Genomic DNA, 13,157 nt, shown 5'->3' with positions numbered 1-13,157 from the left:
TCTCAGCTCTTCTCTTCAACTTGACGCATGACCCCGCGTGATGTCGGCTTACTATATTGTTCTCCAATAAACATCCCGGTTCTTTTGGAATGAGAAGGATAAAACGCATCAAGTCATCAGATAATTTAAACATTACACAACATTCATTTAAATTTATGAAGAGGGTGTAATTCCCAAAGAAACATGGAGTAAAAAATATCAAGTATACGTACCTACAGGTTACAGTCAGCGGTGCTCCGGCAAGTAGAGTGCTTTGCGACTCTTAACACAATACATTACAGAGTACGAAGTACAAAGGACGAGTACAATCTTGCAGAAACGACCCTGTGGCACAGGGCAGATGTTATAAGAGTATGTCACACAGCTCCACCGACTTGAGAGCTTAAGACCTATCAAAGCTATTTTACCGAGCTTGCATGAACCTTCCCCCCGAGATATTGTCATACAAAACTATGTACTTAGCAGTTTTGAGTGCTGTCAGCTCTACTCCATTGTACAGGTGTTGATACTAGTAGTTCTTTCTATCTATAGAGGTGTTTGTATATGATCAATCGGAGTACCGGTGACCGCAATCGTGGAGATCGACACGTTTGTCATCTTCCATACAAGAACGGATTCAAGTATTTACCGGTCCGGGGCATCGTCCCGATCTAAAATGCCCCAGTCCAGGATGCCGGATTCGGAGGATATTAACCGGGGTCCCCAGAGCTATGAGTAACTTGATGTTCTATGGCTGTTGGGATATCAATGGGTTAAAAAGGTACGGGGAGCTGGAAATGGCGATATCGATGTCAATACCGATAGATCACACAAGAATACAGAAATACCACAATACTATGGACCTGACAGTAAAGTTTGGTATGTATTCAATCATGCCGAAGTTGCCAGCATTGTGGGGTGCCGTATCTGGATTTCCCAATCAGTGATTTCGGTCTGTCCACGCCGGAGGACTACAATCCGTTATCGATAGCTTAAAGCCATGCACGACAGAGTAAGCCAACTGAAGATTTGATGGATTTGGATATATGGGAATACAAAAGAACAATGGAACAGAATAACAAACCAAATGACCAAGCTACCCAATCTCAAGTCGAGGATAAACAAAGTGAGGGAGTGTACTTTTATGCTTCGTAACAATAAAAAAGCCAGTGTCGTCATTGAGGTACATCGTCCCGCTCTAGAAAATCGGATCACAGAATCCCGGACAGATTGATAATCAGGGCGGTGAGAGTTTGTTGATTATATCATCAAAAATAATTCGGAGAATGGATAATTAGATTATCCGGAGACTTCTAGATTGTCCATAACCAGACTAGCGTAATTCCACAGTGGGACTAGCTCGGTAGTCACGGGACCTCGCTTACCCTGTCGCTAAATTCCCGATTTGGTTAGGGCGAAAGCGGCCACACCTCGCAAATTGATTGTGCGCTCACTGATCACCGAAGCGACGACAACCACGACAACCGGGAACGACTTCTGATCTCTTGCGGGTCATTCCTTCGACTTTTTTCCACTCAGATAAAAAAGCCGACATAATGCCTTCGGAACAAGGTCACCGCCGTGAGTGCACCCTGGAGAGAGCCCGATACTGTTACTTGGGGAAGGGGAACGAATTCAAGATGTCCACTGGCGCATCGGGTTCTGCAACTTGAAAAATATCACAGGTTATGCTAACATTTTGCTTCACTACAGTCTACGTTAAGTAAGTTACCACACTCTGCCGTCGCGTTTCAACAAATATATGGGTTCTATGAGAGAATGGAGATGGAATCGGACAAAACACCTCGAATCACACACATCCACAAATCCACATACAAAATACACTGCAAACTTCACACAATATCGACTGTTCAGAACAGAGGATTAACATACGTTTCTTTACAGGGGTCGCCACCTTAGCTACCAGCGTGGAAAGCGCAACACCAACCCCAACACCAGGTACTTATCACCCGCCTGTGCAGATCATGATGAAGATGGGGAAATCTAACAAACCATGCAGCTTGGTCAAGATTGAGGGTGTTGATGATTCCAAGGCTGCCACCTTCTACCTCGGCAAGAAGGTCGCTTTCGTTTACCGTGCTAAGCGTGAGGTCCGCGGTTCCCACATTCGGGTGATCTGGGGCAAGGTCACCCGGCCGCACGGTATGTTATCACCTTATCACTCTTCATTATGGTCTCTCTGACTGATTGTACAGGAAACTCCGGCGTTGTTCGCGCCAAGTTCCGCAACAACCTCCCCCCAAGTCCTTCGGTGCCACCGTCCGTGTCATGCTCTACCCCTCCAACATCTAAATGGCATCTCTGTATCTAGTGGGCGGATTACCTCTTCTTCGCGCAGACGGATCTGCAGATGGAACACCCAATGGGAGGAAAACTGTTGGATTCTGGGATCAATGATTCTGACGACTTGGAGAGGAAGGGAAAGGCCTTCGGGGATGGAGTGAGAGATGTCGGGTGGTGTATCCTGTTAAATCGGTGAACCATCCACAACAAAATATTATCAAGCCGATTCTTTTTCCTTGGTGTTCTTTTCTGACATTAGTGGCACTGGCATACAGTCTAGTGCCTTGTGCTTCACTATCTCCCACTGTGTATCTGACGCTCTTGCACGACCAATTCCATGCCTTTCAACAGACGATTCCACCCCGCCATCTCTATCTGCTAGAGGAATGTGTTTTTCTACTCTACCATGAAATATTTATTTGCTGGAACCAAAAAAGTTATACCCTTTGCGACATGTCAAAATTTTGAGGTGGCTCCAAATGTCATATGTAGAGTCATCCTGCAACACGGAGTAGTCAACTGGTAAATGCTACCCACTCAGGTAGTATGTGTAGCCCGTTCTCTATTTTCTACAGGACCTCTGAACTTACCCGATGTTACTCAGGTATGGGGTGATGTTAACCTTGGTCTATCGTACAGCAGTTGACCATTTGAATGACCCTGGAAGCTTCCTTTACCTCGATTGATATAACATCTCCAATCGAATCAAATATAGCCGCAGACTGGACACCACACTTAGGTATCTTTCACAACTAAAACTTAAAACGAGATGAACAGATTTCATCGATAAGATTAACTGCTGCCTGTGTACATCCACACGAGCATTGATATCCAGCACTGCAAGCACCAAAGTTATGGATGGCCCACACTCCACTAATCTCTCTGTTTCAATGCCATTCCTCTCAGACAGGTCGCCATCCCACCGAGTGCCCAACAACATCCAATCCTTCATTCTCTTTACCATCCGTCAAAACAGGCTTCGATTCCGCTACCCGTTTGGTAATGTGAATACCAAAATTGGAATCGGCCAAGAATCCCAATTTCCCTGTTGATAACAAGCGCCAAGAATCGATCCTCCACCAGCGCGTGTAATCATATAGTAGGTTTTATCATCAGCTTTTCCTGGCATTGTTTCTCACTAGACGATTTGGGCTCGTATGGAGACTATCATCGTATCTTCTTACAGCCGCCATTTGGCAAGTCTGAAGCCATCAATACAGAATATTTCGCTCATAAGAAAACATACTTTACCATATTCGTAGAAATTAATCATCAAAACATCAACGATACCTACTTATGTACGTTCTATCAATCTTGGAATTCATTTTCCAAGGTTTGAAAACGACATCTGCTGATGCTTAGGTCTCCAGGGCTAGGTAAACAAGGACTGGCAAACGAGCCAATGAGTGTTTCAAGGAGTGTTTCAAGGAGCATTCCAAGGTTCACACCTGTCCAGGTGGGCACAATAGTGACCTCGAGAATCTCATATGGATTCGTACTTATTCACCTTATTTCACTGAATATGCAAGGGGAAAAGACCTTCCAAGGTTGCAACGAATATATTTATACTACATAAGTATGTTAGAAACGAACGCCTGCCTCTCTAGGGCTGGGGTAGCTTGAATTTTCCGAGGTTGTGTCCTACTCAGCCGCATTGGTTCCGCCAAAATGCCATCATACTCGTGGACTTCATGTTGAGTCTGCTGATCTATGTAACCTCTGTAGTTTAATTTAAATAAGCATATAGTATCCCGCCCTTAAAGTGGGTCGTCTATGAAAGCTCCGATTGGCGACATTCTCATTTCTGGTCTACATCATCTCCACACAATATCTAGTCCAGACTAGTCTAATATTCATTCCAATGTCCACTCCTCTGCCTTTCCCATCCTTATAAGGCTCTGACACGATGCCTAAGCAAAACAAGCGTTCATCCTTTACAAGATATCCTGCCACAGACAGTAAGATATCGGTTGATGCTATGACAATTCAAGCTAACTTGGAAGAAATAGGTCTGGATATCCCCATCTCACTCTTCAATTCGAAGGTGTCGACATCAATCTTAGAGCGCCTTTTTCTATCACTATCACTCACTATCAGTCGGGACACAGATGATTTCGAAAGACAATAGTGTATCATTCACTGCAGGCTCATTATACTTATATCTTTTCAAATAAATAGCGTTTCAAGGTTGATCCTTTATAGCAATATTATGGCCCTTCATCCTCAGCTCTCGAACGCTGGGCGATTGATCTAAAGCATGCTCTAAATGCTGCTCTGTCTCACTTCCAGGGCTCTATAATGGCTTCTCTCGAAGACGAGCGATACAAGGCCAACAATAATTTAATCAACTTTATGGACAATTTTTGCTTAGTTAACCTATAAGCAAGATTCATATGAAGAAAAAGTGATCTAAATCATATGCCTAGAGGTGAATTGGGTAACCTTCTGAGAAGTGAAGGTATTCGGGTCATACTGTCTGAGTACAGTATTCGTTCGAACTTCACTTTTACTTTCACTTTCACTTTAAGGTACCTTCCTAGAACCATCATCTTGGGGTATACATACCAATACCTTCACATATCTATCTCATACCGCCCTCTCTCTTTATCCATTCCGCATCGAGCAGTTTTCAAGGACAGATGAGCCATCCATGAATCCGTTCCTGAGCCATATACAAAGCTGGCTGCCAACTTGGAATCTCAGTGTGCTCAGCTTTTGACCGGCCACATCGCTGTCATCTGAAGATGTGCTCTGGTCAATGAAAGATATAAATCTTTTGCTGAATATTATGATTCCAACACCTTCCATCGAGACTAGATACTCGGAGTCAGGTCAGTGAGTAACTGAGGCACCCTCTCAACTGGGAAAAGATGGACCTACTTGGAAGTGACACCATACTTTTTATCAAATGATACAAGAATTTCCCAACTGACGTGTTTGGCTGGTTACAATATTACAATTAATACCAGGAACATAACGCCATGGCCCAAAGTAACAAGTCCTGGGCCTCATTTTGTCTCCATTCCCACTTTTGAGAGAGCCCTTCTCTGATCAGAAGATCCAACAAGAGTTTCCCACCACAAAATCCAACCTATCCTTCAGAATTCTCGCCCGGGCCATTCTTGATATTCGGCAAAGCATCCAGGCAAGGTGAAACTGGGAACGAGACATCCTCTGACAAGGTTTACCAAGACAGTTGGTAGCCTTCAATGAAATCAATTAGGTGAAGATTACGGTGGAGAGGTATATGTTGACCTCCAGTTCCACGAGGAATGTATGTTCCGATTTCGAGAGCACTATAGTGTTGCAGTGTTAATTGCCAAAACAAAGCTGGACGAGGGAAATATATACACCAAAGGCAACTGAAGAAGTTAGGGCTCATATTGTGAGAGACCCAGAATGTCATCGAAGTTGAAAAGGGTAAGGCTCCACCCAAAAAGTGACCTTCGAAATTGAAGAGTCGAAGCATGGTGATTAACCATCAGCCTCTTTCCCCAATCGTCACCAATCTGAAGCGCAGACATCATTTTGAAAATTCCAGCCAACATCGCGAAAACCGCGACGACTCATTCCCTAATGCACATCAGCCTCTTTCCCGATCATGATCACGACATTAACATTTGACATCGCGAAAATCCGGTTGATCTCGACCATTCTTAGTCAAAATGGCTGAAGTTACTCAATAGCTCATCCTTGCCAAGATGAAGTTGATAAAACTTGGGCTAAACTTCCAAAATGCGATTAACGAGATCGTAGATGTTATCGGCGACTTCATCCAAGCTTGGCAATTACATACCGAAAATGGCAAAATCAAGCAAGCCAATGGTACTTGCTTGATAAGAGCCCAGCCGATTTGTGACAAGATCAGCATCAAAAATGGACCATCGAACTTACATGGCATTGACTGCCATTGAAGATTCCAGCAAGATATGTGGGCTTCTTGAGTTGGACGGGAGTGTGGGAAACCGGCTTTAGGAGGTCTCTGCCTTGTTCAAGCTTTTGCGACACCATCTTCAACTGGCCCTCTTCTTATGGGTTTGGAGAAACCCGATTGCTGTTGACCATTTCGTTTTGTCTTTTTGCGCCAGCAGGTGATATATCGCAGAATATATCCTGCCTGATGCCGATGCTGCACTGATGATTTCAGGAGACGAACAAATGAATCGACCCTCGGCAGCCTGGACATCCACCAATTTGCTTCCATGTATGGAATGCCTACGTCTCGAGCTGCTCAATTTCCCAATCTCTGATTTTTGGCGTCATGTGTGGGTGAATATTGAGTCGACAGGCCAGGCAGTGGATGTGGTCTAAGAAACAGGAGCAGCAGAGGCGTAAGAGGGATGAAAGCCAGGCAGAATATGAGCGCGAAAAGGACGAGCGAACGTCACATTAAAATGAATTGTATGAACTCGACAAGAAAAAATGGAGTGGGAGAAGACTCGTGTTGAACTGGGAGAAACTAAGGAGGATTGGCGGGTTTTTTCATCTTCCTAATGCAACCCTCAGTTTGAGTGCTTGCCTGTCAAAGTTGTCCCTCATCCCAACACCCTGGCAAGTAGCAGTGGATGAACCATTGTCAAAGAGTTGATCGCCATGACGCTAAAGCTCAGAGATCAATTTCTGAGAGGGGAACCATGATTCAGGGAAGGCTAACAGTTGGTTACCCATCTACGATAAGGATCTCTCTCTCTCTCTCTCTCACACACACAAGTGTCAGAACGGTCCTGAGTTACCCCTGGAATATGTCCATAAAACGATTGACTATGAAGTGTATATCCATTATAAACTGGGCAGGGGAACTATGTCTTTTTCACAATCAGAACACGTCCATTTGTTACATCATTCAAAGGAGCTAATGTGGGGCTCTAGATAAGCTCGCCTTCAAATAGTCAATGACATGATATTTTCGCCATTGTGTAAGCACTGTATTTGCAATTCAAGGCTTCTTGTTATCCTTTGAGATTTAAGGGGTTCCTTCGAACTAAGACCAAGCCCTGTCTCTTTTCAAGGATTGTAAATATATCAAATTCTTTTTTCTAAGAGAGATCAAGAAGGTTGAAAATTCGAGGAAAGCTAGTGGGGTGATCAGTATAAAAACCAGCGCTATCCTTAATCCAGTTAGAGGCCAAGAACCTTGTAGCCTTGAGAGTTATAATATGATAATCCATTGTTACCGAAGTCAAGATAAAAATAGATATGCGTTTACGGTTACACGGCCCTTGATATGTCGTTTCATGTCTCAGTATTCTCGCACAACATATAAGGTAAATGAATATGAAGTTTGGCTAAAAATATCCGAGACTAAAAAGTGGGACTTTATAATCTACCAGCCCAATTGGATTATACCGGATACTTACGACGTTGTACTCTGTGCTCTGTAGCGAATACCTTAATATACGGGTCTAAACTCAAAGAGACTAAGTTGATATACCCTAAATGTACGAGGTATCAGGTATCAGGTATCAGGTATCAGGTATCAGGTATCATACTAGTAGTGAGTCATGTGGTTATAACTCCGAAAGTAGTAAGTAATGGACGTGTACCATGGAAACATCAAGGAACAAGGTCCAAAATTCAATGGGAAATCTCTGTTTAGGAATAATAATAAAATGGCTAAGCCTGGTTCGGCTCGCCTACAGCAAACGCCACCATATAGGAAGAGCCGGCATGTGGATGATTCTTCTCTTAATAACAGTCTCTGCTCATTGCGTGGCACGTCGTAAGCAGGATTTTCTATTTTCTTCTATAAATTGATCCGCCATTAGTTCTTCCGCTTCTCTCTACTCTTTTTGTTTTCCTCTCTCAATTCAACCTCCCAAAGTAGAATTACATTTTATTGTTTTTAACGAACTCACAAGCTAGTACAAGAAGGTGGTCTACGCTTCGGAAATCATCTTGGCAGAGTCCACCCTAACCTTCCTGCGCTCCACCAGCGAAAGAAGATCACCGTTTCACATAATCTCAAGTCTAATATTACGCGCTAAAAACGGCCCCCCTTCTTAAACATGGCCGACCCCCAGCAATTTCCTCACCCCGGCAGGAATCGTGGTTTCAGTATCAAATCTGAAAAATCAAGACGTTCAGACACCTCTGGTCACAAAAGTCAGCTCTCCGAGTCATCGCAGGATAAGGCAAGGCGCAATCTACACACAAAAGCAGACCCGCTCGTCGCCATGAACGAACTACAACCCAGTACGTCACTCAAGTAATCCAAAATGCACGGTCGCACTTGAACAACATTGACTCCTTTCTCCAGTGGCCGTCGCCTTGGAAAAGTCCAATCTGGGTTCCTTGAGAGAAATGCAGCATAAGGATCAATTCGGAAATATTATCAGTTCGTCACATTCCTCGGGTTCTCCACATTCCTTGCTGATAGCATGACAGCTGATCCCGACTGGTCAAACCCCACACGACCGCGCTTCGAACGTCCTCTGGATACAATTCGATCCTTTGAAAACGCCATCTACGGCACATACAGTGCGACCCGCCGGGCATCTTATGCCCGAACTGGTGCGTGCCACACCTTCCAAAGTTCGGGTTGTTAGAACTTACACTGACTATTTCGAGCAGATGACGCTGCCTCACAAATGGGCGATTATAGCAGACGAACAAGCTATTACGGTACGTTTTCCACCTGCAATATACCCCGATCACCGATCACCTTCTAACATACCCAATAGGTCCCAATAACGGACAACAGGTCAACCGAGGCCAATTCACCGACCATTACGGTCGCAGCAACCCTTCGCGACCTGACAGTTTCGTCGACGGGTATGCGGGCGGCCAAGAGAACCAGGCCCGCCGACCACGTCCCCAGCGTAGACCGGTCGAGCAGAGTCCGTACGGCCATCAACAGCGATCGCAGGATAATGTCGCCGCTTTGAACGGCGCTTCAGGCTCCAACAATCCCTATGATAGCTCTATGGACAAGTTGCAGCAACACGCCATGCAGCAGAGTCGCATGGATGAGCACAACCAGACTGAATATGGAGTCAACGATTTCAGCGCCGGCCCCAACATGAGCGAGGGAATTCGTTCACCGGCGCCAAGTGGACCGCCTAAATTCGGCGCCCCGGCTACAAACAACCTGCTCAAAAAGGGCGGGGGTAAAGAAGACAAGAAGAGCAAGAGCTGGCTGAAGCGCCGGTTCAGCAAGAACTAGAACGACAAAAAAGCGGCCTTCTTTTGATTCTTTGAATTCAACTTTGTCTTGCATCGAGCTCTTCTTTTTTTTCCTTATTCCCCACGTCTCATTTTCATTTGTTTTGGAGTTTGGGGGGACATCTATCCATCTCCCAGGCGTTTTTGGGTTCTTGCTATCTACACAGATGTACCATTGCCCCTGCTCTTTTCTCTTCTCTCTTTTCTCTTTTCTCTTTTCTCTTTTCTCTTTTCTCTTTTCTCTCTTTTCGCCTTTCAGCATTGGGTCTTTATGACATGTTTTGCTTCGCCTTCGTACGCTAACGCTGACATGATACATGGGTTTATGGGGTACGGATATTTTTAGTTTGATTTGATTTTTATGGTTCTTTCCTGTCTGAATAGGCTCTTATTCTGCACACTTGAATAGTCTTGGGCAGCCTCATTTCGAACTTTCAATGACTGATTTCATATTGATTGCTCGAGAGATACAAGTGTTCGACTTCGTAGATATCTACTGATATGACAAGACCCCGAAATCCAATCCCTATCTCATCTAAACTTCCTGAAAGATACTCGTACAAATCACGGGACGCTGGTATAAACAGTAAGCATTGGCCAAAACCACAACCATATATCCAAAAAAAAGCACAATATAACACATTCAATTAGATATCCACGTGCCAATAAATCAAAACTAGGAAAAGGGTAATCAACTGGGAATCACAATTTAACTGAAATCTCCCATTACAACGCATTCACTCTTCCCACCCAAGACATGTCTCCTTCGGTAACCTGGGAGATCAATCCAGCAAAAAGAGCGCAGTAAGTTACTTGCGTCCAAGCAGCTTGTGCTTCAACTTATCAGCCAATCCAAGCGGCTCCCCCTTCGCCTTCTTCGCCTTCTCCGCCTTCTCCGCCTTCTCCTTCTCCTTGAGGTGTTCCTCGTCTAGTTGGACATTACCCTGTCCACCACGCTGTAGAAAGTTAGTGCTGAGCTGAACTGAGAGCTAAGTGCGTATGCGTGTGGGGTGATCCTTACTCCGACGTGGAAAGCCTCATCAGTCGAGTTGCGCACTGCCAGCTCGGGAATCATCTCTACATCGCCGGGTGCCTTGGCGGTAGGGTAGACGTGAGGAGAACCGATGTTACCGGCTCCGCCGCGCTGAGATACGTTAGCTTATTGAATACGCGATGCGCCGCGAGGTGGGGGACCCTTACACCGGCCGAGTAAGCGCCATCGCCCTGGTCGCCGTAGGCACCTTCACGGACGATCTCGCCGTCAACATATCTAGACTGTGTTAGGGATGCGATTGTGGAATTGTAGCTGCGGGGACTGCGACATACTCCGTGTCATCGTGGCCGATGTTTCCCTGGCCTGATAGGACATGTTAGGTGGGTTACTAGGATATCTGATCAATTCCGCTTACCGCCGCGGCCGTGGGAGACCATGCGCTCTTCTTCGGGCATTGCTGTAGATTTCTGGGTGATGTGTGACAGAGGAGTGAGTGAGGGGTTCTCAAAGTACCGGGGGCGGTAGTCCTTATCTTGCGTTCCGAATTCGGGACTGAGATAAGGGTGGATGCAGGTACCGCGTTTACTGCTTTCTCTTACCTTTGGAATTTCTGGAATCGATACTGCAGATGGGATTTGGGAATGTAATTTCAACTTGCGATGTTCAAAATTGGAAGGTGGGGTTGGTGTAAGATGCTTTGTGCAGAGTAGATGTGGGTTCTAGAAGCACGTTCGGCTGGAGATCTTGAATGTATCTTGATCCTGCGCGATGACTTCACTTTATGTACTTAATCGATCCATTGTCTTACTTTCGATTAATCCTTGTCTATCACTGGCTTTTTACTATTTACTGTTCAATCCTTGTTCCTAGGTAATTCCCAGTCCCTATCTTATTCTTTGTTTTCTTTCCTGCCAAGTCTTCATTTCCGATCTAACGATGTTAAGATAAGCCGCGATAAGTTATATAGAATACGTAAGAGAATTGGCCCTGAGTTATACTAGTGTCGTTATATTGTGTACTATACTAAATGAGAGAATGTACAATCTCATTGAAGAGAGGACCTCCAAAGCATCCTTGACTCTATTTCTTCTCCTCGCCTCCACCGGTCGTAGGAAGGCCCATAAAGATCTTGAAAGAGTCGTAGCTGCAACAGTTAGTGCTGAAAACAAGACAAGTCAAAGACCACATACATCATCCATTGAAGGCCAGTCTGTAAGGACAGTTAAAAAAAAAAGTCCACGATTTCGAATGTTCACATATCAGTCACTTACCAAAGTACCAACCATAACAATCCTCACTGGCAATCCATTCCACAATCCCCCGAATCCAATATCCCCATAGATACGACTCATAGCCGCACCAAAGGCCTCACCAGCCAGACGATTAGCATTCAACTTACTTACCATCACATCAGCAGGATGCGATACAATGGCGCAGAGAATACCAGCAAGGTAACCACCTGTAAACGCAACAGTCGTCTGCGCACCCTTGTTATAGTCCGACTTCTGTCCAGGAAGCTTGTGGTAGATCATTTCGACGATGGTCTCAAACGACGCAAACTTCATCATCGTGTACGGGATCTGACGACCCCAGAGTGGATACAGACCCTTGTAAAGCCTAGGTGGGGAATGAATGGACACGTCAATGCTTCTCGCTCCGAAACAACTCTATTTCGACATGGTGCCTAGCAGGTCCACTTACCCGGATACTCCCTCCTTTGAAACTACGGTCGAGATGCCGTTGAATGTACTGCGGATGTCGGGTGGGATGGTCGTTTGCATTCTTACTTTTACTGATTCGAAGGGGCAGAGGGCTACGTCGGCGATGAACTCGGCCGAGGCACTGCCTGCCAGGTAGATGGATGTTTTCCATTTCTTGGCATTCTCTTGTCCGACGAGGTCACTGTAGAATTTCTTGAAGAATTCGTAGCCGCCGTATTTGAATGCTCCTTGGGCCTGTTGGTGTCAGTGTCATTGTTTGTCGGTTCGATGTTCTGTGGCTTGCTCACGCTGTATCCGAAGAATGTAGGACTCCAGCCAGTGAATACACCGCGTATACCCTCCACTGTCCGGATCTTAGTAAATGCCTGTATGTTGCTCTTGTAGAGCTTGGAGTCAACTTGGAGACGGCATTTGATCAGATCTAGTGGAGTCACTGCGGTATGAGTAAGTCCCTAGATAGATCAATAAATAATTAGACCTATATGATATACGGTGCTTAGAATCAGAGTGTCACTGACACAGGCCAGCATTCCACCAACTGTACAAGCCACATAGTACTTGGGTGTCCATGGCTCGATGTGGCCCGCCTTTGCCTGTACCTTGTGACTGGCGATGTTATACTCGTGCGCAGCTTCTTTGGCAATAGAATCAGCGGTCTTTTTGGCCTCGTCGATCGCACTCCAGGCAGGGAAGGGTTCACGGCGCTTAGCCGGCGCGGTATCCTCCTGGCGCAGTCCCAGTTCACCCAGAGGGTGTTGAGCTGCCAGCGTAGAGATGATCAAATCCGAGATCATGCTATCCCCAGATGTTAGTGTGGGCCAAAGTGGATTGGGCACTCGGTGGATGTGGTGGATTAAGTGGATCAGTGGGTTGAAGTCCGCGAACTGACGAACCTTTCTTGTTAACACCAGATCTTGATGTTTGATTTTGGTATCCTTTGAAATTCAATCTGAACAAAGTGACTTGGAGGCTCCAGTACAGTCAGGGGAAGACTTGCT

General features: G+C 45.4%; 4 protein-coding genes across 4 annotated transcripts; 2 read left to right on the top strand and 2 right to left on the bottom strand.

Annotated features, from left to right (window-relative positions):
* Positions 1-1,535: 1,535 nt before the first annotated feature.
* On the top strand, positions 1,536-2,479 carry N7495_009420 (60S ribosomal eL33 domain-containing protein; the record flags this gene model as incomplete). Its single annotated transcript, XM_057212071.1, has 6 exons — positions 1,536-1,560; positions 1,693-1,702; positions 1,885-1,938; positions 2,000-2,142; positions 2,196-2,251; positions 2,312-2,479. The coding sequence occupies 6 exons, from the start codon at positions 1,536-1,538 to the stop codon at positions 2,477-2,479; spliced, it is 456 nt and encodes a 151-aa protein (XP_057058934.1).
* A 5,809-nt stretch (positions 2,480-8,288) lies between these two features.
* On the top strand, positions 8,289-9,445 carry N7495_009419 (DUF2406 domain-containing protein; the record flags this gene model as incomplete). The annotated part of the gene is made up of 5 exons (XM_057212070.1): positions 8,289-8,475; positions 8,540-8,617; positions 8,668-8,793; positions 8,854-8,904; positions 8,964-9,445. 5 exons carry the CDS (start codon positions 8,289-8,291, stop codon positions 9,443-9,445), a joined length of 924 nt encoding a protein of 307 aa, XP_057058933.1.
* Positions 9,446-10,253: 808 nt separating this feature from the next.
* N7495_009418 (DUF3602 domain-containing protein) lies at positions 10,254-10,893 on the bottom strand (the record flags this gene model as incomplete). Its single annotated transcript, XM_057212069.1, has 5 exons — positions 10,254-10,400; positions 10,466-10,588; positions 10,645-10,714; positions 10,771-10,801; positions 10,854-10,893. The coding sequence occupies 5 exons, from the start codon at positions 10,891-10,893 to the stop codon at positions 10,254-10,256; spliced, it is 411 nt and encodes a 136-aa protein (XP_057058932.1).
* Positions 10,894-11,518: 625 nt separating this feature from the next.
* N7495_009417 (putative mitochondrial phosphate carrier protein) lies at positions 11,519-12,953 on the bottom strand (the record flags this gene model as incomplete). The annotated part of the gene is made up of 6 exons (XM_057212068.1): positions 11,519-11,582; positions 11,629-11,648; positions 11,710-12,055; positions 12,140-12,393; positions 12,447-12,611; positions 12,678-12,953. 6 exons carry the CDS (start codon positions 12,951-12,953, stop codon positions 11,519-11,521), a joined length of 1,125 nt encoding a protein of 374 aa, XP_057058931.1.
* Positions 12,954-13,157: the final 204 nt, after the last annotated feature.

This window comes from Penicillium taxi (genome assembly GCF_028828555.1).
Source record: "Penicillium taxi strain IBT 34144 chromosome Unknown utg000006l_segment0_segment0, whole genome shotgun sequence".
Taxonomy (NCBI): Eukaryota; Fungi; Ascomycota; class Eurotiomycetes; order Eurotiales; family Aspergillaceae; genus Penicillium; species Penicillium taxi.
Note: the sequence above shows the minus strand (reverse complement) of the source record. Positions and strands in the feature narration are given on the sequence as shown.